Here is a 25,325-nt window from a genome sequence, read left to right as displayed (position 1 = left end):
CCCTTCTTTGCTCTTTTTGGTATTTAGAGATGGGTTGATAGTTCTGTTGTATGACAGATTTTATATTTGAAGATGTAAAACTTCTGCCAGACCAGATGCCGGATCCTTAGATATTCTGATTATACCACTAATCCAGGGATGGGGAACCTCTGGCCTGTGAGGTGAATTAAGTCCGCCAGGCCTCCCCATCCAGCCTGTGACAACCTAGACGACCTAATGTGATGCCCCACCCCTCCCCAAGGCCCCAACCCCTCTAACAAGGGAGAGGGGGTGGGAGAGCATCCCTGACCAAGGCACTGGCTTAAGGAGCACTCCTTGAACTGGCAACATGGTCACTTCGCTCCCCTCTCACTTTTCCGAGTTGGGAAAGCAAGGAAGGAGCAAAGACAGCTCAATGAATGCTTCTCAAACCAGCACAGTGGTTGTACATTTTTCCTCATTGTTGCTCCCATGGGTCAGATGAAGAGTGAAGCGGTCCCAATCCATAAAATACAAGCTTATAAAATATTTTTAATTTAAAATTATAGTATAAAACCGAAGTAAAAATCAGTAGCAGTGAAAACAAAAGCTAAAGAACTAAAAAGCCTGGGACAATAAGAAGATCTTCACCTGGTACCAAAAAGACCACAACGTATATCTGGGTCTCTAACAGCACAATCCTATGCATCTACCTTTTCCTTTGCACACTTTTCTTCTTTTTGAATGCACACTTAAAGAAATGAAACTTTAAAAATAACCATTGTCTATCAGTAGTGTAAACCATTCCATGTTCTCAGTTTTGTCAGTCACATTTAAAGTTGATTATCAGTGTGTTCAGTGGGCTTACTCACAGGTAATTAGGTTTAGGATTGCAACACAAAAGCTTTTTGTCTTGATGGGCTAGTAGACCTTTAGATTTGGAGAGCCTGAGGCTGCAAGCATATCACACTTATCTGTGGAAAAGGCCCATTTGTCTCAATTGGACATTACTGAGTATGCATAGGATTGCACTATGCACATGCATAGGATTGCACTATGAGGCTTGTATTTGGAAGAGTATTGGTTTCAGTCATACCTCTTGTTGTCTTTCCTTTCATACATTCACACGCAGGTGTTTTTTGACCTAGCTTCTCGCAGTTGTGTTTGGCTCAGATTTTTATAGTGGTCAGAAACTCTGCAGATCAAATCATGACATGTTTCAAATTTAATGCATACCCGTATATCTGTATCAGTATTTACAATTTGGAAATTTATTGTGCATTAGTTTTTAAAATTTACACAGTGTTGTTTAAATAGCTTTATCTGTAACCAAGTTACAGTAGTCAATATGTATTTAAACTGACTCAATCCCATCCATCAGTTGGATTAAAGTTCCTGTCTTTAGCACATGTGCCTGAAAGTAAGTCCAGTTCATATTAATTGGACTTGCTTCTGAGTAAATGTGCCTAAGATCACCCTGGAAGCTATTTGGAATCTTACTGTCCAGTTTAGCTATGTTGTTAAGGGGTGAAAAATTGTGGGTGTTCAGTCAGGATATTCAGTAATGTGTGTCTTGGAATACTTCGGATATTTTTGTAGAATTTATCAACCTTTTGAAAATAAAGTCCCCTCTGGGGGAAAAATGTAATGACTGGGATCCAAAGACCAGCACAACTAGTTCTGCATGCTCGAGGGGGGCTCTAGGCTTATATTTCTCAAAACAGCATCCCTGCCATACCACATAGCAAGCCACTTTTGAAACTAAGGTGACTTTTAAAAGCAATTTCTGATATGGAATGGGGTTCAAAAGGGGAGGGGTGGGGATCAAGAATTCCATTGGGACCATTTCTCATGAATTGTTTATGAAATACTGAATACTTTCTGAAAATACTGATATATCTACAAGGCTAGGAAAATATAGCAGGGTAGCTAGAATCCTGAACAAATTTTAGTTTGGTCAGACATGAGGAGGTCAGTTACTAATAGGGTGTGAAGTTCATGAAGTTCCCAGGGGAGTTTACATGCACACGCACGTGCGCGCATGCGCACACACACACACACACACACCTGAATGTAAACCATGCCCTTGCCAACAGCAAATGTTAATAAATACCAATTAAATGCATAACCTTGAAGTAAGGAACTATTTTTTCCTGGATTTTGTCTGGATTTGTTTTTTGTTTTTTTTTACAAGGGACTCCCCTTTAATTTTTTAAGATGCTGGCATCTGCTTTGCTATAGATAAGTTTATATGAGCAGGATAACAATTTGGTCAGCCAGAAAAGTGTACACACAAAAAAAGTTATAAATAGCAAGTGCATTTTGATTGGCTTACCAAAAAAAGGCAAATTGTCTGCTTTCAGCCTATTCCAGTGGTTCTTTGATGTTTGCAACGCTGACCATCGTCCCCTCCTATATTACTCTTGAGAAGCAATCTTTTTTGTAAAATAGGTTTTCAAACTTTAAAAGCTTTTGTGACTTGAAAGCCGGGTAAAATAAAGGAAATATACCAAGTAGACAATGCTTGTCTACTTGGTATAATCCTACTCAGGCTTCCAAGCAACAACCATTGCTGCTAAAGTAGAGTCATATGTTACCCATCTTTCATATTCTTTCTATTGAAGCTGCCTTGGATTGAAAAGGAGAAGCAAAAGCATGGGCCAAGGAATGGGTGCCAGTATTGCTGTTGTGAGACTGTACAAAAATATCAAGCTGTAGGTTTACAGGCATAAAGTACAGGAATAGAAATCAAGGGTAACTGTAGCAAGATAAATAATATTGTTAATTTGGGGTAAATTAAAAACAGTAATCATTTACATCAGCCTTGGTGCCCTCCAAATGTTTTAGACTTCAGCTTCCATCAACCCCAGCCAGCATGGCCAGTGATCAGAAATACTGGGAACTATAGCTAAAACATCTGTAGGGCACCAGGTTGGGGAAGGCACTTTTACATACTTATCTCACGAATAGGAGGAGAAAATCGATGTACAGCAGTATTTAACTATACATAGTTCTTATGTTTTCTGATGTAAGCATAGAGCAGCAATTCTTAATTTTTGTATTTGTGGACCATATTGCCATTTGCTTATTCTTTATTGAGCAGCATGTTTCCTTATGCCACAGCTACCAGATAAATGGTTTCTTGAAAGTCAACTTCCAAATTAAGTCACCTTTTATAGTCTGTAGGGAGGTAGCGAGGAAGAGAAAGAAAAGACAATTTTAGTCATTGTTAAGTTTTAACAATGTCACTGATATATTTGACAAGTAGGGGCATTAGTGAATTGGCTCTGAACAGTAGTGTGTTGTCTGACAGATGTCTTCACGCCATAGCATATACACTAACATAGCAATCCCTACCTGCTAACTAGCAGTGTTTCCATTCCCTCCTCCCACTCCTATTTTGGAGTCTTGCTAAAATGGCTGGCCTCCAAAATGGGACCAAAAAGGTCTGAAAGGATCCTGACCTTGCCATAACTTAATAGGCCCCATCATGTTCCTAACAACATTGGAAGATTGTTGTGGCCTCAGGGTTTTCAAGCTTATGATTGTCCCTTCTGTGCAGGTACAGCCTTTCCAAAAGCTTTGCCCCCATTGCTTATACGAGTCTGTGGAGTTAGCAGAGATGGCTCTGGAGGTTCACAGCAAGCTTTGAGACCCTGTTTGTGCACCTGGAGACCATGTTGTGTGCTCAGTGCCATCATTGGGGGTGCAAAGGAGACTACAGACCTCCACTTGACCTTAATGAATCTTTCTGAAAAGGCTGTAACACCCTTGATGACAAGCCACACCAGGTGCAATGGATATGGTGTGACCATCTGAGGCCTTGGGGCACCCAGCTCCTCTCTTGATGCAAACCAGATCTTGTCTGCCTCCCCCACCACAATCAGCACTGTGAAATAATATATCTCTTGAACAAAAGGTATTACTCGAGGCTTGGTTAGTAAAATTTACCAGATGCTACAAAATTTACAACATGAAATTATTTTAAGGAAAAATGGCAAAGATATGCAGGCCAGCCAATTTTACACAGTCAGTGGGATTGGGTGTGAAAGAATGTGCAGTCCCAACTGATCTCAGCATAATTAAAATACAAAAAATGTAATACAATTCCATTGGTATCTTACACCTCATAGATTATTTTAAATCTATAAAACAAGCCATAATAGGTGCTGGCAAAACCCTGTCTCACTGGTAACATTTCTCATATTTTGGGGGCCATTCTCAGTTAAGCAATTTTGGGAAGATATAATGAGTTGATATTCTTTGCTAATAGAACCTAAAGTTATCCTACTTTGTCATTTAAAGAACCTCATACTTGAGACAGATTTATAATAATCAGTTTTTTTACCATGCCTAAAATATGTATAGCACGTCATTTGTAGACAGATAAGGCAGCCCTTATTTCAGATTGGTGTTTAACGGAGCAATCCTATCTAGATAGGCGGCTGCTTCCAAACTCAGAGGCGACCACCTATCCAAAGCAGAGCAGGAGAAGCACGGAGGGGATTGTTCCCTCCATGCTTCTCCTGCCCTGCTTTTTCGGCTAGACATCCGCGGCTATCTAGCCATGGGAGGATGGAGCAGGGAAGGAGGCTGCTGTACAACACATAGGATGTGTCATACAGGCAGTTACAATCTCCCCGCCCCCGAACACCCCCAGCCATGCCCGTTTCTGGCTGCTCCGTGCTCCTCTTGCTAGCGCGGAGGATGGGGCTATTCCGCACTGCCTCCGAGGCAGCGCAGAAGCTGTGAGGATGTCAGTTCTCCGGGAACTAACCTTGGAGCATGGGCTCTGAGGTCGGTTCCATGAAAACAGCATATCCTATGGCCGTCTAGCCACTGTCCAGTGGCCATATAGTTGCTCCCTAAAAATGTGGTATATTCCTGTAATGTCTAAACAAGCCTATTTTTTGAGCAAACAAGGGTAAGTGCTTGTTTATCAGGAAGAAGGTTTTGTTTGTGGCATACTAGAGTACGAAATTTGAGGATGCAGTTCTACCTTTTGTGGGAGGTTTTCTTTATTATGATTTAGTGAATTTGATTTGAGATGCATTGTTAAATTAAATTTTATTGAAAATTGTAGTTAGTGGAAATCATAGGAATTTAATGTAGTGTTGCGTGCGCACTGAAAATTAGCAGGTACATGTATAATATTTTGAGATTTGACCTTTTTTGAGATTTTACCAATTTTAAGGGGAAAGGGAAGAAAAATGCAGAAACATTGGGTTGGATCCAGACATAGACATACGTAGAGTAGACCCATTGAAATCAGTGGGACAATCCCATTGATTTCAGTGGGTATATTATAAATATGGCTATCTCTGGATCCAACTTGTTGTAATGGATACCACAATGAAAGTTAAGCATCCATGTTCAAGTTACAATTCTACGTTTCAGGTTCAAACACCAATTTGACCTCTCTGCCCTTGAAAAGGGGGTAGAGGAAAGTTGTAAACACTTGAATGTGATATCTCCCTTGACCATTGAGAAATCATAGTAACACTTGATATACACATTTGGGACATAAATTTTATTTAAATTTGCCTCTTATGAAATAGGACAGGATGCCATTGTAAGGATTTGAGAAAAGCTGGAGCAGATTGCATGGTCTAATGAGGAGAAAGATGAATGACTTCAGGAGCAGAGTTCTATATATGCATTTATCCTGTGTGTGCTATGAGACATGAGTTCGTATAGCAAAGAATATGAGCCAGGAATTTCTTGGTTAAAATCTTAACTCGGCAATTAATTCACTTGATGGCCCCAGTCAAGCCACTGTCTCTTAGTCTCATGCAGTATGGACAGAAAAATGATCTACTTTACAGGGCTGTTGTAAATATTACTGAGGTAATACATGTGGAAGTAATGTATGGCTGTGAGAGCTGGACTATAAGGAAGGCTGAGCGCCGAAAGAATTGATGCTTTTGAACTGTGGTGCTGGAGAAGACTCTTACGAGTCCCCTGGAGTGCAAGGAGGTCAAATCAGTCAATCCTAAAGGAAATCAACCCTGAGTGCTCATTGGAAGGACAGATACTGAAGCGGAAGCTCCAATATTTTGGCCACCTAATGCGAAGAGAAAACTCCCTGGAAAAGACCCTGATGCTGGGAAAGATTGAAGGCAAAAGGAGAAGGGGACAGCAGAGGATGAGATGGCTAGATAGCATCACCGATGCAATGAATATGGACTTGAGCACACTCCAGGAGAGAGCGCAGGACAGGAAGGCCTGGCGTGCTATGGTCCATGGGGTCACGAAGAGTCGGACACGACTGAATGACTGAATAACAAAAATACATGTGAAACACTCATAAATGCTAAATAGTTGTATTAGAAGTCTTGGATGCAACTTTCACATACTATAATGCATTTACGTTTAGAGCTGGAAAAGGTGCAGAAAAGGGCAACTAAAATAATCAGGGGGCTGAAGCATCTCCCCTATGAGAAGAGGTTACAACAGCTGGGATTGTTTAGCTTGGAAAAAGGGAGGGTAAGGGGAGACACGATTGAGGTTTACAAAGTTATGCATGGTGTGAAGCATGTGGATGGGGAGACATTTTTCTCCCTCTCTCAAAATACTAGAACCCGGGGTCATCCCATGAAGCTGATTGGTGGGAGAGTCAGGACAGATGAAAGGAAGTACTTCTTCACGCAGCACATAGTTGGACTATGGAATTTGCTGCCACGGGAAGTGGTGATGGCCATCAGTTTGACTTTAAAAGGAGGTTGGACAAATTCCTGGAGGAAAAGGCTATCAATGGCTACTAGTCTTGATGGCTATATGCTACTTCCAGTACCAGAAGCAGTGAGCCTATGTACACCAGTTGCTGGGGAACATGGGAGGGAGGGTGCTGTTGTGCTCATGCCCTGCTTGTGGGTTCCCGGTCGACAGCTGGTTGGCCACTGTGTGAACAGAATGCCGGACTAGATGGACCCTCGGTCTAATCCAGTGTGGTTTCCTGTTATCATTTCAGAGTAATTTTTGACATGTCTACCTGTTTAGGATTAATTTTGCTCTGGTTTTTATGAGCTGGAGAGTTTTTCTCCCCTCTAGGGCAATTTACTGGGGCTCTGCTTCACTATTTGGCTTAAGTACATATAGCATTAGGACTTGGATCTCTTTTATGTTTTTTATTTTATTTGGAAGCTAGCTTTTAAAATCACAAAATGCTTATCAAGATTTCTTTATTGCCTATATATTTAGGTCTGCAATAATCCATGAACACAGTGGGAACACATGCATCTTCATGCAACATCTGTGAAAAGGAACAGTGTTCATATGTTTAGTCATCCTACTATATTACTGACAACTGGGCATCTAAGGCTCAGTTGATCCCACACTGAACTTCTACTTCTAATACAATTTGAATCCTAATATTGGGTGGGATAGAAAAAGGAAAGGGGTTGGGTGTGAAACTGGTCACATTGTTGTCTTACATGGCACAGTACATTTGGTACATATAACAGTTGTCAGTTAGTTGTTATAACCTAATTGAGATATCTCCATCAACGAGTTTCCTAAGCATGAAAAAAAGACAGGTTTAGTTAACTTACAGTCTAGTTAACTTTGGTTCTACTCTGAAAATCCATTATATTTTATTTTTGCTTTTGCTAGACTTCAGGTGTGCAAGCAATCTTCACTTTACCTTGCAAACTCTGTGTGCTACCTCTCAGTTCTCCTTAAGGGGATAAAGAATCAGTACAAAACTGACTAATCTCCCTGGGAGAAAAGGGTTGTGTGGAGAGCTGAAGGAATGGAAAGTTTAAAGGTCTCTCTTAATTCTTCTACCCATAAGACATCTTGCTGCTCCCCTCACATCATATCCCCCCCCCGTCCGCTGTCTACAGTTAACGGATACCATTTTTCCCTCCCCATCATTGCTAGGCTTATTAACTTCTACCAAACATAGGTGAACTAAAAAGATGAAAATAGTCTGTGGTTAAAAAAAAAAAAAGGCAATAAAATTTTAAAACAAATTCTGGGAATAAGGTGTGAATCTCCACAAGAGGGTAGTACAGCTCTAAGAATTCAGCCAAGGAAAATAACACGTCACTAGGGGGAAGTAGTGATTTAAGAGTTCAGACAACTATATTAAGTGGTTAAACTTAAATTTACCCACATTAAACTCATTGATAGAACTCAAAACCAGGCCTAACCATCAATGGAACATCTATAGCAATAGTCATAATACGCCCAGAGTTTTCTGCGTACATCAACCCTAAGAGATGTTTCTGTTAGGCGTGACAATTTTAGGTGACCTCCAGTGGCAGCTACCTGAGGCTAAATAACTGCCCGCAAGGAACTTATCAGAGACTTAGCAGCTGGCAGTCCTTCCAGGTAAAGAAAATAGTGTCATCGTTCCCTCCCACCCCCATGAGATATAGGTGTTCACTAAATCTGCTGTCTGCTAGTGAGCATTTTAAAACAAAATGGAGGGAGGACTTAAAGTTGCGGAAATCTCTCCCCTGCTGTAGCTACTGTCAGGCAACTGCTTTGGGCTAAATAATAGCAAATATTCATGTAATTAAAGGTTAGGTTTGATCAACTGACATCACAAAACAGTCCCACCCCAAATATAGGCCGGATGCTGGCTCAAGGTGTCAGCAGTCTCACCCCTCACCTACTATGTGAAATTGTTAACTGAATTGGTTTCTAAATATTGCATCTCAAATAATCATTATGTTGTAAAGTGGAGTTCCATCATTGCAGTTTTGCCCAGTTGTGGGCACATGTAGGAAGCGGATAATAGTTTATGCAAAACTAGACATTTTTGACGTGATCAGCTTTATCGCTCATGTTTTAGCACAAGCACAGCTACTGGCATAGAAGGATTTTGAAAAGGAAATTGAAGGTGTGCTGAACTGAAATGCCAGCTCTTTTTACAGGCTGGCAGAATATTTTACCCTATTCACATATTGAGGACATCAGTGGAAAAACTTAATTAGAAATGAACCAAGGTTCTTCTTTGTGGTCTCTATACATCACACATATGGGCCTTTATTTAAGTCAAATGGGAAACTTCAACAGCTGAGGAATTTTTGGTGGGAACCCTCCCCCACTGTTGGCTATGGCTTCTCAGCCTCTGCCAGACCAGGGTTCATTCCTGGCTCCTCTTCTGACCCCACTACTGTGGTCGCTACAATCCACAGTACCACCAGCACAACAAACAATCCTGGCTTCAGTCCCATGATCAATAATATTTGTTCTATCATCATCCACACTACTACCACAACAAGTACAAGTTGTGGTATCATCCATCCAACCACTCTCCACTTTTCTCCCAGGCTTGTGCTCAGCCACCACTCTTGACTACCTCAATACAGGTGCCTAAGGTGTCAGCACAACCTACTGATTTACACTCTGGGCCACTTCCAGTGGTGTTCCCACAGTCAGGGATGGACAATTACGAGTTGGCCTTGACGTCTTGTTCTTCCCTGGTGCTCTCCACTTCATCACTGGTTGTGGCAGTGGGCAGTCCAGACCTGGCTTCTCCTTTGGAAGAGATGGGCCTGTTTTGGGGGCAGGTGCTCCATATGGCACAGTCCTTAGGCCTGGAAGTGCAGCAATCGGTTGCAAGGGTGAAAGACCCTAAGTACAATATGGTGCACACAGAAGCATCCATTCCTGTTGCGATCCCACTATTACCGACCTTGCTGCAAACTATCCAGCAATCCTTGAAGGCTCCTTTCTCTATGGCTCCAACATAAAAGAGTATATATCATGTGCAAGAGAAGGACACTGGTTTTCTGTTCACACACCCACCTTCTGCTCGCTTGATGTCAGGCTCAGTCTCCTAGCACTTCTGGCAAGTTGACACAAATCACTCTTTATTGCAGTAGATCAAGTTACACAGATCAGCTTTCTAGGGTCTCATGGCAAAACTATAGCACTTATACTCTCAAATAAAACAAATAGCTTCTACGACAACTATCGGCACATTATTTGGTTCAGGAAACAGTCTCAAGGCAGTTTTTTCACATCCACTATCTAAGCAGTTTCTTTGGGGTGTATGGAATCTCACTCCTCCAGTTTGGCTCCCGGTGCCAACTTGATGTTTGTTGGTTATTCTGCAGTCCTTGACTGCCAAGCCATTTGAACCGCTTGCGACGACAGATTTCCATGTCCTGTCTTGGAAAAATGCCTTTGTGTTGGTTATTACATCAGCTCGCTGGTCCAGTGAACTCTGTGTGTTGCCTACAGACCCACTTCATTTGACTTTTCATCACAATACAGCGATGCTCTGTCCTGTTATCACATTCCTGCTCAAGATAGTGTCTGCATTCTACTTGAATCGGGACATTGTACTATGACTTTTCTTTCCATTTCCTTCTACTCTCTGCATACCCCGGATGTTCATACCCTGGTGTTGGCTTTTTACAAATCGGGGACTGAGTTATTTCATCAGTCCCCTCACTTATTTGTGTGCAGTGGTGGCAAGCAGCAAGGACTTCCAGCATCATTGCAGGGATTGCCACCCTGGGTGGACCACACTATCAAGTTGCTGTAAGAACTGCTGGCCTCAAACTTTCTGATCCAGTCCTAGCTGACACAACTCATGCCATGGCTACATCGGTGGCATTTTGGCAGGGAGTCTCACTTTCTGAGCCCTTGATCAAAACTGTCAAGCTTCATCAGCCATTACAGACTTGATGTGCAAGCCAGAGCAGACTGCTCCTTTGGCTGCACAGTTCTGTCTGCTGTCTTACAGTAGGACACTGACCCACCACCAGTAAGCCAGCTTAGTACTCACCCACATGTATGATGCCCAGAGACCACAAAGAAAGACACGTTGCTTACCTGTAACTATAGTTCTTCGAGTGGTCATCTGTGCATTCATACAACCCACCCACTATCCCTGCTTTGGTGTCAATATTGATAACGATGGTGGGACTGAAGCTCCACTTGTTTCCAAGGCTGCAATGGGCAGTCTCAAGGAACTGAGGGAATAGGTGGGAACTCGCTAGGGGCATGTGCACTGGGACGGTGGGGGAGCATTCCCGCCAAATATTTCTCACCAAGTTTCCCAAATGGGGCTCTGCGCAGGTGCAGAGCCATATACGTGCATGCACAGATGGCCACTCGAAGAACTACAGTCACAGGTAAGCAACCTGTCTTTAGTGGAATTGAAATAATTCAAAATGTTCTTGTTCTCATAAACGCAACAGAATAAATGTGTATATATGTATATACATTAATTGCAAATGTTCTGATAAGATATTTTCTGTAAAATAAATTGAGACGTTACCTAATTTACAAATAAATGATACACTGTGGAAATTACTTCAGTGGAGAGGATATTCGCACAGGGTTTAACATCATAGGTGGTATTTAAAATGAGTGTTTACAATTTGTTAAGGGGTATTGTGTTACATTATATACTGAGAAACAATCTGAGGGATACCTTATTATACAGAATACATGTAGGCAGTATCCAACCAGGGGCAATTGCTAGCATAAACTACACTAGCATAACACCAATAGCATTAGCTGTCTCTCCCATTTCCCTGGGAAACTGGCCTGCCAGCTATCATTATCCACTAGAGTAGTTTATGCTAGCACAATGTAATTCTCTTCTGCAGTTGCGACCCATTGGATACTGCCCATAAACTCTATAGGCTCCCTTCTATTTTGATTGAAGCAATAGATTAATCACGCTACCATAGGGATTTTTCTCACTCACAAGAACATGGCAAATAATAGCTGGCTTACATTTTTGGAAAGCAAAGTTAATTAGGTTCTTCTAAAGAAAACGAAGAGTTGCCCAAATGTAATGTTAGTGTTGTCCTCAAGAATGGTAAAAGTATATCTAACAGAAGTTTGTAATTTTTGCAGGTAATAGCTCTAGCAGATGCAGCTGAAGAAAACCAAGCCAATATGTTCCAGGCATTCACAAAGTTAAAAAGTGCCACCCAGCTGGTAATTTTGCTGATGAGCCTATGGCAGAAACTGCCTGCTGACCAGGTTGCTATTCTGGAAGCTACATTTTTGCCATTAACACAGGATACTCCAGAACTGGTAAGAATCTGCTACATTTACTGAAAATCTGGAGAAGTATTAAATCTATAATTATCATGGGCTTCCCAGCATGTTCTGTTAAAAGATTTATTTTTAGTGCAATTTTCTTTTCAACTAACTTTTTTTTTTGTTGAAGGCAGGGAGGGGCAGTGGAAGAGGCATGTTTTTCAAATGTCTTGCTGATGTGTACTAAATATTACTCATTTGTTTTAGCAAGCAAATTGGTCATTTCAGCTGGAATATCTCTTTGGGTTTAACTGCCTGAAACCCTGGAGAAAAGGCCATCAGGCTGCTTCAGGCAGCAGTTTAGGGCCACTATTAAAGTATAGCCAATTTTCAGAGGTACCTTTTGGATTTTCTCCCTCAGACTGTCTTGAGCCAGCTCTGACTTGCTTATCAGAGCATTTGCTAATAATGTTCAGGGTGGGGATGGGTGAGAATTTAGTTCCACTTTCATTTTTGATAAGAACTTACCAAAATTTGCAAATTTCCTCATAACTGAGATGGAAAGAATTTGAGGTTTAAAAAAATAGAATGTGGAAGAAACATGAACTGACAGATCCAGGCATAGGTCTTTAAGTGCTGAGCTCTTAGAAGTCAGAGTTTGAATCCCTGTGTATTAAACCCTATTCATGCTGAATTGGGGCTCAACCTCTTTTTTCTAACAGACTCCTTATCATTAACAGCTGTTGATTTGGCTTGTCCAGATGGGTGAGAATTTTGTTTCAGTTAATTTTTTATAAGAAATTTTCAAAATTCGTAAACGTCTTCATATTCAGGACAGAAAGAACTTTGATATCTAAAAAATGTGAATGAAGATGAAAGTGAAACTGACAGTTTCATCTATTCCTGGTTCAGGTGTCACAAATTATGTCTGGATATAATAGCCAAACATTATTTCTACTAGCCAGGAAGAATACATGTAGAGTGCCATTCCCTTTCACCCCAGCACAGCAAACATCTTTTTTTCAAAAACCATGGTTAAAACAGCTAAGAGACACAGGGGCTCTTCAGACAACTCAGTAACCCATACTCAAGGGTTCTTCAGACGATCAGGGGAAACATCGCAGCATCGGTTGTTTCCCTGCCCCTACTCTTTCTGGTTTCATGACCGGGATAGCCATAATTACCCATGTCATATCGCAGGTCGCCGTTTCATCTGAACCCACCACGTGGCACAGGCATAGTGAGTTTTCACTCACCTTACAACCCTACTGCAAGCCATGTGTTGCAGGGTGGGTGAAAATTCACGACGTCTGTGCCGTGTGCTGGGTTCAGATGACACGGCAACCTGTGACACGGCACGGGTAATTCTGGTAATCCCAGTCATGAAACCAGCATGCACAGGGGCAGGGAAACAACCAATGCTGCGTTGTTTCCCCCACTGATTGTCCGAACCTGGACTCAGTGGTTGAGTGTGGGTTGTTGTTGAATCATGGGCTAGTGTGTTGTCTGAACGTCCACAGGGTGGCTTGCTAACATGCAGCGTGGCTTATTTTCTTGAACTAGCCACCTTGAGAACCCATGGTTTGTTGTTGGGTTGTTCAAGTTGTTTAACAAGCCACACTGCATGGTTAGCAAGCCACCCTTTCCTTCTCTGCTAAAGAAATCCACTCCGGATCTTTACTTCTTTCCTGCAGCAGTTCCCCTTCACAATCCAGTCTTTTCCTTTTTACAAAACTTAATCAGACTTTTTTCTTTGTGGTGTAGAAAAGGGGTGTGGGGATGTGGGAGAGAGAGAAGCCATTCGCAAGTGGGGCTGGGGAATGGAGAAAGGTTGAAGATGTACAGATGCAGAGTGAAGGAAACAGGCACCAGCTAATCAATCAATTTAAAAGCAAACTTCCCTAGTATAGTTTTAAAATCTACCTCCAATTTGAATGAAGTGGTGAGACCTTGTTAACTGCGAGATATTTGGAAGGAATATATTATCAGAGTAAGGGATAGGTGCTGGGACTTTAAAGGTTCTTTAGTAGTAGCTGCTACTGCTGTTGCTGAGTTCCAGGAGCAGGATAGCTGCTACTGTTGTTGCTGAGTTCCAAGAGCAGGATAGTCCTGTGGAAGGGAAGCAAAATTGATTGCAAAGGAAAAGCAGATGTACACATAGAGAGGGAGAGAAACTAACACAATACTGAGCAGCACCATAGAGAGACTGAAAATGGTATAGCCAGCCGCCATTATTACACCAATCAGATCTGCAGTATTCCCAGAAAGGGAAGGAAGTGGAAAGGAAAGATTCCCTTCCTGATGCCATTCAGAAATAGAGAACAGATTATCTCCCAAAAATTTGTTCCAGGTTTTTCTGGCAGCCCAATTTAGCAGCTGTGTAATGCAGTCTCCCTCCCTGAACATTCTTGCTCACCAAGATAAAACACTTTCTTGCCCCTGACCTGTTGGTGCTTCCACCAGCCCAGTTGCATGCACTTAAATCTGGATTCAAACCTAAGTATATTAAGTAATACTATTAACTTGATGAACCACTGTCTAGGTATAAACCTCAAAAATGGCTGGCTGTTCTTCATACCTTTTGTCCAATAACTCCTTGTGTCAAATTATAATTAGGAAAAAATACATTTCCTGGCTTGGTAAAACTAAATTTGAGGTGAATCTTGGCATGTTGTGTTATACTTCAAGTTTTGCTACATTTTTTATTACTTTTGTGTAGACATTCCAACAATTTTCTGAAGCACGTTTTGAAAGATATGTACATTTTACTAGACAGTCAAAACAGTCCTGCGGATTTATTTGGTTTCAGCCTTGAATCTGTGAAAATAACACAACTTCCGAGACCTGCTTCATACATCACATTTTTATGGGTATATACAAAACATTGTATATGTACCCATACGTTATGTGCACACGGTAAATCAGTGTTTCCTGTGGAATATGTCTTATTGATCTATGCACCAGCCAGCCACAATTAACTGTAGTGCCCTGCTACATGTATATACAGCGGTAAAGAACCCTGAGTTGTTTGAGTTTTCTTTTGTCCACATGTCTTCTAAAATGCATGTGAACTGAATTTGAAAGAGGCTGTGATTTCTCAGATATTTGGAATGGAATGATTCAGAATGGTTAAAATTGTACATTAAAACTCTTAATCTATTTGACCTTTTTGGATTTGGAGCAAAAAATGAGCTTGCCCCCAGATGCTACAACAATTCTATACTGAAGTTATTACAGTGCCATATAAATCTGAATGTAATTTAAAGACAAGGGAGTTTTTGATGCAGAGGGGGGGATGTTTTTTGCATACCATTTATGTTTTCAGATAGAAGCTTCTAGCGTGTGTTCAGGTTTCCCACAAGCAGTTGAGTAGTAATGTGATGGGAAACATGTTCATGATTTTTATTTTAATCTTTAGTCAGTTTTGCATAATTGACAGAACGTTGCTGTAGTAGAATGTTACTTTATGTAGATTGTGTCTTTTTATATTATTTTCTGTACATTAAGCTGTAGAGAAGTAAAATTCTCTTTGGTCTAATAGACGTGTGCCATTTTAAAACAGAACAACAGCTTCTTGTATTCTGAACATTTATTTAACATACCATTAAGCATTCTGTTAGTATATTAAGCAGGCCATATTGTTAAAGTAGATAAAGCTGGACTTAACCTGAATAGGGGTTGTATCCGATGATGGCTTTCCTGTAATGGAAAGCATGTCTCCTAATGTAAGATGGGGCACCTGATTTTCACACACACACACTGGTCTATTGCAGCCCTCTGCACAATATCCCATACTGTTCTGGACTGTTCCCAGCCCTCAGGATCAGCTTTTCTGGAGTCATGGAGGACTCTGTGGATAGGGGTGGATCAACGAAAATCAGGTTCTCCACCTTGCGCCAGTGGAAGAACTATTTCTATTGTACTATGCTCTAGTTAAATATATGAATGTATGTATGTATTGCCATACAGCCAACTTCATGGTTGTTGAAAAACCTTACAATCTTATTTTACATGTTTGGTATATTCCCTTTTTAGAAGGGCATTTTCATTCTAATTTTAATTGCTAAGTAAGCCATAGCCTGTAGTTTTTGAACTTACATTAGAGTGGTCCTATAGCGACATCTGTCACAAGTTATATCATACTTGTGATTTTTTTAAAAACAGGAATCTTTATTGACAAAGCCTTCTTTTCTTTGTAAAATAGGAAGACAGATGCATGTTGAAGTGATATACCATATTCAAACTAATGTTTCTGTGGCTTTTTAGAAGCCTTTTAGCAGATCAAACATAGGGAAATAACCCTGAATATGTTAACATAATGTTTAAGATATAGAATGTGTTTGCAATAGGAAAATCTGTTTTTTAGGGAAGATTATTTATGCAGCTCATTTAAAGGGTTCAGAAGGTTCATACAGCATGTTAGTTTTGATACAGCGAGTGCCTGGCGTCTGGACTGAGTGATGACTCAACCTCTGGTCACTATAGTTATTAATATCCTCTTTGTTCATAAGATGAGAAAGTAAAAAAATGTCAGCACTAACAGATAAATTTTATGACTGGTAAAGACACTAATAAATAATGTCTTTGAGAACTTGATCAAAGAATAAATATTTTCATAGTTTGTATTATGTAAATGATTATGTCATTGTGCGTTTCTCTTTGTTTCATCTCTGTAGTCAGATCTGAAATGTTATTTATTACATTTATTTTGAATAAAGATTATGATGTGTGTGTGCACATGTGCAAAGGTCAATAATATGGTTTTGAATTTAAATTTGAGACCATTTCTGTAAACTTAGTTTCACTATTAATGGCTAATAAATGTTTATGCCTAAGTATTATCTTTTGAAAGAGGATGTTTAAGGGCATATTAAAGCTTAACAGGGAAAAGTTATTTAAACTCAGAATAATAGACTTTGCCCCAATCCACTCAAGTCACAATCCTATGGCATGTTTAGACAGAAACAAGTCCTGCAGCTCCCAGCATTCCCCAGCCAGCATCACTGGCTGGGTCAAGGTGGGAGTTCTAGGACTTTTGTTTTGTCTAAACATGCAGACAATTGTGTCCTAAGACGCCCCAAAGATGCTAATAGACCCACTGTGGAAACAATACAGGCACCTATATTTTTCCTCAGTGAAGCAAACAACAGCTTGTGGAAGATAACTTACGGTTAGAAAATGATATGAGGAAAAAGGTTTCAACCCCATTTCCCCAGTGCAGCTGGTTTAAACCTCTCTCCCCCAGGACCTCTGTTCCCATCAAAATTGGAGCCTCTGTGGCTGCCCTTAACTAAAAAATAAAAACATAGGAAGATTGATCATACATCTCTCCTGTGTAATGTGTAGTTTGGCTCTGAAACATATGCCCACATTGGTGTATCATCTGCAAGACTGTAGCTCTATTACAGCAGTAGTCATTTCCTTACCACTGTACTTTCTTCAAGCATAATGTTTTTGTATACTTTGCACACAATCCATCTGAAGACCATTATTTATCTGCATTCCTCAGGTAAAGGATTTCAGCATGTGTAGGTATGTTGCTGGGAAAACAGACTGGCAAACAGCCTATTGTTTATCAATCAAGTTAGTGAGGTAGTTCTTAAGTGATAGATAAATCTCTCTTTGTTACACAGAGTAGTTAGTTTATACCCACAGTCAAATATTTCATTTGACCTTTCATGCTGTTAATCCGATGAGGAAACTTTGTTTAAAAGCTTAAAACTGACACAAAGTGGCAAGGATCTCTAGTTCTTTCTGCCCAGTCATCACAGCAGACTGTTAGGAGACAATACTCTCTTTTTCACCATAGAAAAAGCAATCTTCTGTTTAGTGTTGTTCATAAAACCTGTCCTGATCACAGGGCCAGAGACATTTGGATAATTTAAGGTTTTGCTTACAATTTTATTGTAAGCAAAATATTTTTATTTTATTTCATTGTCCCTGAAAACCATGTTCTTATCTTTAAGATAATTCTTATTTTTTATTTGTTATTTATCTTCATATACATGGCTGAAAAAAGTGGATATTCTCCCCTGTACTTTTATTCTATGCAATATAGCAATAAATAAACAAATAAAGGGCTAGTGAATTCAAAAAGTGCCTTGGAACAGGTAATACCAAGATTGTTGGAGGGAAACCGAAGTAGCCATACCTGTCGTCCAGTTCTGGGAATTCTGTAATACATTCTGAAATATTTCACTGCACAAAAATCTTACTTTGCATTTCAAAAGTTATTAATGAAAATTGTTTTTCTTTGATCTATTTAGTGGTGGTACCTTTTATTTTTTGACATAACGCAAAGCATGTAGAAAAAAAAACTTTTATTGTGGTCTCAACACACGTGTGCGCGTGCTCCACGTGTGTGTTACTGCTAAAGCTGGATTTAGAGGCTAAATAGTTTCGTTAGGGTGGCCACTTATGCACCACCAAAAAAGAGGATGTGCATCACTGAAAAACAAAAACAGAAGAGGACACAAATTTGTATATGCTGATGTATATGTGTAGATGCAAATTCAGAAAAGGTAGAAACAGACTTCACCCCCAAATAAAAAAATTCTTCAATTAATTTGCACACTATCTCCCTGTTTCTCTTCTATTAATTTATCCCCAATTAATTTGATAGTGTTTTGAGGAGTAAGCCCATTGAACTCTGTAGGACTTATTTCTGATTTGGCTACCCTGTGACAAGTTTTCAGCCTAATCCTGTGCATGTTTAGTCAGAAGTAAGTCCTGCTGTCTACATTGGGATTTGTTCCCTAGTAAGTATGTTTAGGATAATCCTATACATGTCTACTCAGAAGTAATACAGTTCACAGCTAAATGGGCAAATATCAAGGGCAAATTAAATTCCTACAGTGCAATCCTGTAATCTGTACTCAAAAGTAACTTTAATTGAGTTCAGTGGGGCTTACTCCCAGATAAGTGGGTATAGGATCGCAACGCTAGTGATCAGAGTATATGTGTATTGTTCCTGTTGTAATTTTTACTTTAAGAGAGTTTATCTTCCAATGTGTGTATAAGCCCACTGCATTTTCAGTTGTCATCATACCTCTAATTAAGTAGGCTTCTGCTTATGAAAGCTCATGCCAAAATAAATCAGTATTAATAAATAAGCAAGTTAACTTCCATCTGGGAGATTCCTGTGCTCTTGGGTTGATGTTTTAGGTCAAAACTTGAAGAATGGGACCTGCAAACTAGAAATATAATACCAAAAAGAGAAGGTACATGCTGTGTGGGTTTTGTACATACTACTTGTTTTTATTTTTGTTTTTGTGCTATATCTTTAATACTGAGTAAATGATCTGAGGGTTGAGGACCTAGTCACTAACAGTAGTTAGGCCTGTGTATTTTTTTTTCCCCGTAGAGAACTATTGAAATTGGTTAGTCTAATGTGTGTGCTTCTGGTCAGATAGTGAAATGACAGCACTAGCAGTATTAATGATGTTTTTCTTCTGTAATTTTTTTTTCTTTATTTGTAATGACAACAGTGTATCTCAAAATTCCACCTGGATCTGGCAGCATCAAAGGGAGAGGTGAGATGGCAAGGCCCTCTCCATTGGCCTGTCTAGGACCAACTGCCACTTGGCTCTTCTTCTCCAAGAATTCTGTCTGCCTGCAGTCGTTCTACCTGACTGCATCAGAGGAAGAGCAGGGACAGTGAAGTCTGGCTAGGGCCAGCTGCTACTTTGCTCATTCCCTCCCGGACATGACTCTGAATTTGAGCCATATTGAGAAGACACAGAAATTCAAACAGTTTTATATTATCTCTGCATCACCCTTCAGGCATTGAGTGGTGCTCATCCATGTCATTGCCCAATGACATCATACACAACCCAGAAAACAAACTTTGGCCAAGAGATGTTGATGGTTGAAGAAAGTAGCACAAATCCAGGTTTTATGTGACCTTGTTTTGTAAGCTGCCTCGAGGGCTTTTTAAGTAGAAGGGCAGGATGAAAACACCCTAAGTAAAACATTAAAAAATCTCTGCATCTTGTACATGAGTGTTCAGTACATATGAATGATTAGTTTTCTTTCTGAATGGCTATGTGGTGAGAGAGATTTTTATAGGCTGTGCTAATACAAACTAGTCAGGTATGGAGCTTGCAATCCATGTAACATCTTAATGAAGTCAAGTTAGCACAAAGTAATTAGTGTTTTTAAAGAAGATTCATATCCCTTTGTGATCTTTCTTATCTAATTATTTATGTACCTTTTAACCTTAATCTTTAAAGCTGTCTTGTAGTGGTAATTTCTGACTGAAACCCCTGCTATCTTTAGATGATGAGACTTTGTAGGTAGTTTCTATATAGTGGCTGCTGGTGACTCTGATCAGCATTTGGCTGTCCAAATACAGCTTTTAGTGCTGATTACAGTAATAGCCTGAGATCTGCTATAGTGCCAGCAAACAGTTCAGCTTAAAAATGTAGCAGTGATCTAATATATGAATAGTGTCAGGCTTGATCGGAGCCCATAGAGCCCCAAAGCAGTGCTGATTCTGAGGAAGAGATAGAAACTGTGGGAGAGGAACCTGTGCGCTGTTCAGAGGTGCCGCTGGAGGGAGAGCCCCTCCCTGCTCACATTCCTGAGAGTGGTAGTGACCTTGGCAGGCAGGGGGAGGGAAAACTGGAGCTTTGGGATGCTAGGCGCCAGTGTAGGGACAAGCAGGAGATGGAGGGCGCCGAGAGGAGGCGCTCAACCCTCTTGGCATGACGTCAACAGCTGCGCCCCAATGCCCCACGGGAAAGGGGTGGACTTTCGCCTCCTAGCCCTTAAGTTCAGAGGCTTCCTACCTTTACCTCCAAACGGAGATCAACTGATTCACTAAGGCTAGAAACCCCAAGTAGGAAGCTCTCTTAAGTTTTCCTCATTAGGCTCATGCAGTTAGCATCTGTAAGCGTCATTAGGATGAATGGAAATAAAGCCTTGGAAAAGAGCCCTATCTGTGTGTTGATTCTGGCTACTTGTGGATTTCAGAAGGCAGCAAGGGTGCTCCTGAGAGCATGTGAGAGGTTAATATATTATTCCTGAGAAGATTTTGGAATACATAAGCCTCAAATATATGTGACATTCAGTTGATATGTATATTACAAGTAATGTTCAGACATAAAGTTCCAAATGAGACCCAACTAGGGTAGCCATTATATGTGACATCTTTTTAGATATGCCCAAAAATAAAATCTGCATTCTGTGTCATAATATTGCAAACTAATATCCAACCTTGATTGTCTGCTAGTGAAAGAATTTCCCCCTCCCCCCTGCAGCATGCCCCCTCAGTGTGCCCCCCCAGATCTGTTCCAGAGGGTTGGGGGACCCTCCAGAGCAGATTTGAAAAGCTTGAGGGAGGAGGAGAACAAGGGGAAATCTGCTTGCACAATGTTGGATTTAAGGCAATATTTTCAATCTTAGATATTGAGCTGTTTTTCTCTAGCTTCATTGCCAAGACAGATTGCCCCTTGATACAGCATTTAAGATGCAAAGTGAAAGAAGAAAGTTTATTCAGTGAAATTACTTCCATATTTTTCGGATTAAACTATGTTGCTGATGTTTGTCTGCATTGTTAATAAAAAGAGACTTAACAATTGAGCTTGTATATTAATAGTGTTTTTATGTCATACGAGTGCGTTATTTTACTTTGTCTCTCTTCCCCCACCTCTCTGTCTCTCTTTCTCTCAGCTTTTCAGGGGTGCCATGGAAGGAGGGACAAAAAAGCCCTAGCATGTTTGTAGGATCTCATCCTAAAAAGGATATTGTAGAGTTGGGAAAAGTGCAGAAGAGGGCAACTAAAATGATCAAGGAGCTGGAGCAACTCCATATGAGGAAAGGCTACAACAGCTGGGATTGTTTAGCTTAGAAAAAAGATGAGTAAGTGGGGACATGATAGAGGTGGACAGAATTATGCGTGGTGTGAAGAAAGTGGATAGGGAGACATTTTTCTTCCTCTTTCATAATACTAGAACCTGGGGTCATCCCATGAAACTGATTGGTGGGAGATTCAGGACAGATAAAAGGAAGTACTTCTTCACACAGTGCATAGTTAAACTATGGAATTTACTTCCTCAAAATGTAGTGACGGCTACCACTTTGGATAGCTTTAAAAAGGGATTGGACAAATTCCTAGAGGAGAAGGCTATCAATAGCTACTAGTCCTGATGGCTATATTCTACCTCCAGTATTAGAGGCAGTATTCCTATGTACACCAGTTGCCTGGGAACATGGGCAGGAGGGCGCTGTTGCACTCATGTCCTGCTTGTGGGTTTCCTGTGGGCAGCTGGTTGGTCACTGTGTGAACAGAACGTTGAACTAAATGGACCCTTGGTAAGATCCAGCAGGGCTTGGACTCGATGGTCTTGTAGGCCCCTTCCAACCCTATGATTCTCTGTTCTTATGCTAACCTAAGTCCATATCAAATACACTTCATGGTTCTCATGAAGAATGTTTAAGAATGTTTAGAAAGAGAGCCATGGTAGTCTGTAGCAGCAAAACAACGAACAGGTTTGTGCCACCTTAAAGGCTAACATATGGCATAACCTTTTGTAGATTGGAGTCTACTTCATTGGAGGTATCAGGTGTCACCCTCAGTTGACGTGTGTGTGTGTACATACACAGGTATAGAAATTGTGAACATTGGGTTCAAATGATCATGAAATTTAAAAAGTACACTCTGAGCCAGTTCAATTAAATCTTAAATGCATGCAATGAAAACAGTAGTGATTCTCATATTCTCCTCTCTCCCCTGCCTCTACCCCCCCCCTTTCTCTCTCCTTCCCCTGTGACTGGTATTTAGTTTTTTTAAATCCCCACAAAATGTTTGCTAGTGATGTTATTAGCATCATGTGTAGTTAGGCCCTGGTTATGGACTTACATGGAATTCTAAGAGTTTTCTAAGGTATTTACTTTGTATCACTCTTAATAACATCAACTTTAAAAGATTCAAAAGGTAATTTCTTTTTGTTGAAGATAATCTGGAAGGAATGAAACTGACGCTAGGATGCATATATGATCGTAACAGACAGCTCAGTTCTATAATAACTTACAGCACAATCCTATGCATATCTATTCAGAAATAAACCCCATTAAGTTCAACTGGACTTATTCCCATGTAAGAGGTTATAGGATTTCAGCCTTAATTACACAAATGGACCATTGGACTGAACAGGAAATTATTTTAGCAGACCTAAAAGTTGAATGTAAACCAAATTTACATACTTGTATGCCAGATAATAACCATGTAAAAATGGCAGTTTTTCCCCCTCGCAGTACTGGTTAGATCATATATTTGTGGACACTAAAACCATTTTAAAATTTTACTTTCTATGCACGTAGGCATATGACTTAATAATAGATTATTTGATTTATAGTTATGCTAGAAGATCTCCAAATAGCCCCAAGGATTTATGTAGACTGTGCTCCCATGAAATGTATAATTCAGCTGCACACAAAAAATGCAGGTGGAAGTTACATTTACTACTATGTAGGAACATTTTTTTTCAAATTTCGTTGTAAATCTGGGAAATTAACCTAACTGTATTAAATAATATTGGCAGGATATTTTTCAAGCTGTATAAAATATGTGGTAGGATATGAGATCCAGTCATCCCCATGCACAACACTTTGGGGCTATATGGTGAACCACAGTAGGAGAGAACATCAAGTGATGGTAAATATATATGTTAACATTAGCACAGCAGTTTTTGACAAAGGAATGGAAAGCAGCTACTATGCCTACTGTTGGAATATGGAGAATGAGGATGGTGTTATTAAAAATAAATTATGAGAAGGGAGAAGTGATTCAACAGAGATATCTCAGAGAAATTGGTCAACATTTATCCAATACTACAATCACAACCATGAATATCCTAACCAAGAATTCAATCTATTTGATAGGAGTATGTAGGAATGTAAAAGGATTAATGGAATACTTATTTATTTGTTTTAGTGGAATATTTGGATTATTTAATTTTATGCTGCTTAATCGTGAAACAGAATTGATTATAAATTATCTGTATATGTATGAGAAATGTAATTAAAAAAATAAAAAACAGTGTCAGTTAAAAAAAATTTAATTTCAACTGTCATTTTTCTTATTGCTAGATTCCTTACTTTAAAATTTTCCTTATTACTTACTTTCATTTAACATAGATGTTTAGATTTGCATATCTTTTACGTACATTCCAGTGTCATTATTGACTGAAGCTTCTGCTTTAGGTTTTTTGTTGGTTTGCTTAAAATTGTGCTAATGTATTATTTTTCCAGTGTTAAAAAGCAAGTTTGTTTTTTAATCAATTTTTAATTTAGAAATATTTTTCTCTTTCATGCAGGGTTGGGAAGAAAGTGTGGATGCTTCTGTCTCCCATTTGTTGAAAACATGTTTGTCCAAGAGTTCTAAAGACCATGCCCTGATACTTTCCAATCAGTTGTGTATTCCCAAGGATACTACAAAGCTGAAGAAACACATAACCTTGCTCTATGATAGATTGGCCAAAGGTGGTTGTATGTCTCTAAATACAGACCTTGACTCTCAACAGACTGTGGCTCTGCGAGGTAAGCTATTTGATATACATTTGTGTGCGCGTAGTTCAGAAATAAAGGAATGCAACTTTTGGTTAAGTTTGAACTTTGTTTCTTTTTAAAACGGTGATAGTCAAGAAAAATGACTTCCCTCTCCCACTTTGAAATTCCAGCGTAACCACTGAATAAATATGCTAGTGGAATTTTGATGCCAAATATTTTTAGAATGGTATGTATTTCTTTGCCGTAGCATTAAATATGATCCATTATGTTTTTCTTCTAACCAGTAAAAAGTGGATTAGAGAATAAAACCACTTTGAGCTAACGTTTGTCTAAACTTGATCACTGGCTGCCATATTTCAAGAACATAAATAGACTAATACAGAAGTTAATATATCCCAGATGATTATTTTGTGCTGCCTTCAAGCTAACCACTAAGTTCAGCTGAAAGGCACATAGAGATATGTATTTCTTCTTTGAAGACTTCTGTATATACACACAACTGGGATTTTGGAGCTTCTTATAGTGAGCTCTGAGAAATGCCTTCAAACTGTATTCTGACTGAAGAGGGCAGATATAGGGGAATCTATTCACACAACTCTTTCATATCTTCTCAAACCTTTATTGTTTTCCTTATATAATACAATATGTGGACACATCTAATAGGGACAGGGGGAAAAGATTCACAGTCTCATATGCAAGTTCTGGTGGAACTGTGCCAAGGTAAGGAGTCCAGATGATCTGTTCTGACGATAAACAGGTTTTTCTCTGTGTGTTTTTCTAGACATCAGCAGGTTTTGACATTGTAGTCCATAATCATTTCTTGCTGTACCTTGAAAATTGGGTTGGAATAATAGGGGTAGCCTTTAGTTTTTTCTTTCAGAGCAGTCTCCAAAAATATT

At 39.8% G+C, this 25,325-nt stretch overlaps 1 protein-coding gene across 3 annotated transcripts in view; it reads left to right on the top strand.

Moving 5' to 3' along the window:
* The window catches only part of BBS9 (Bardet-Biedl syndrome 9), a 364,215-nt gene that overhangs the window by 122,687 nt on the left and 216,203 nt on the right, over positions 1–25,325 (top strand). For all 3 annotated transcript variants that reach the window (XM_084857892.1, XM_084857890.1, XM_084857893.1), the window contains exons 19-20: positions 11,788–11,970; positions 24,234–24,456. In XM_084857892.1, coding sequence (XP_084714018.1) covers positions 11,788–11,970; positions 24,234–24,456 — 406 coding nt within the window. The remainder of the gene's footprint in view (positions 1–11,787; positions 11,971–24,233; positions 24,457–25,325) is intronic.

The sequence above is a fragment of the Heloderma suspectum genome, chromosome 5, assembly GCF_057233095.1.
Source record: "Heloderma suspectum isolate Gila_16-S chromosome 5, 16-S_ref, whole genome shotgun sequence".
NCBI lineage: Eukaryota > Metazoa > Chordata > Lepidosauria > Squamata > Helodermatidae > Heloderma > Heloderma suspectum.
Note: the sequence above shows the minus strand (reverse complement) of the source record. Positions and strands in the feature narration are given on the sequence as shown.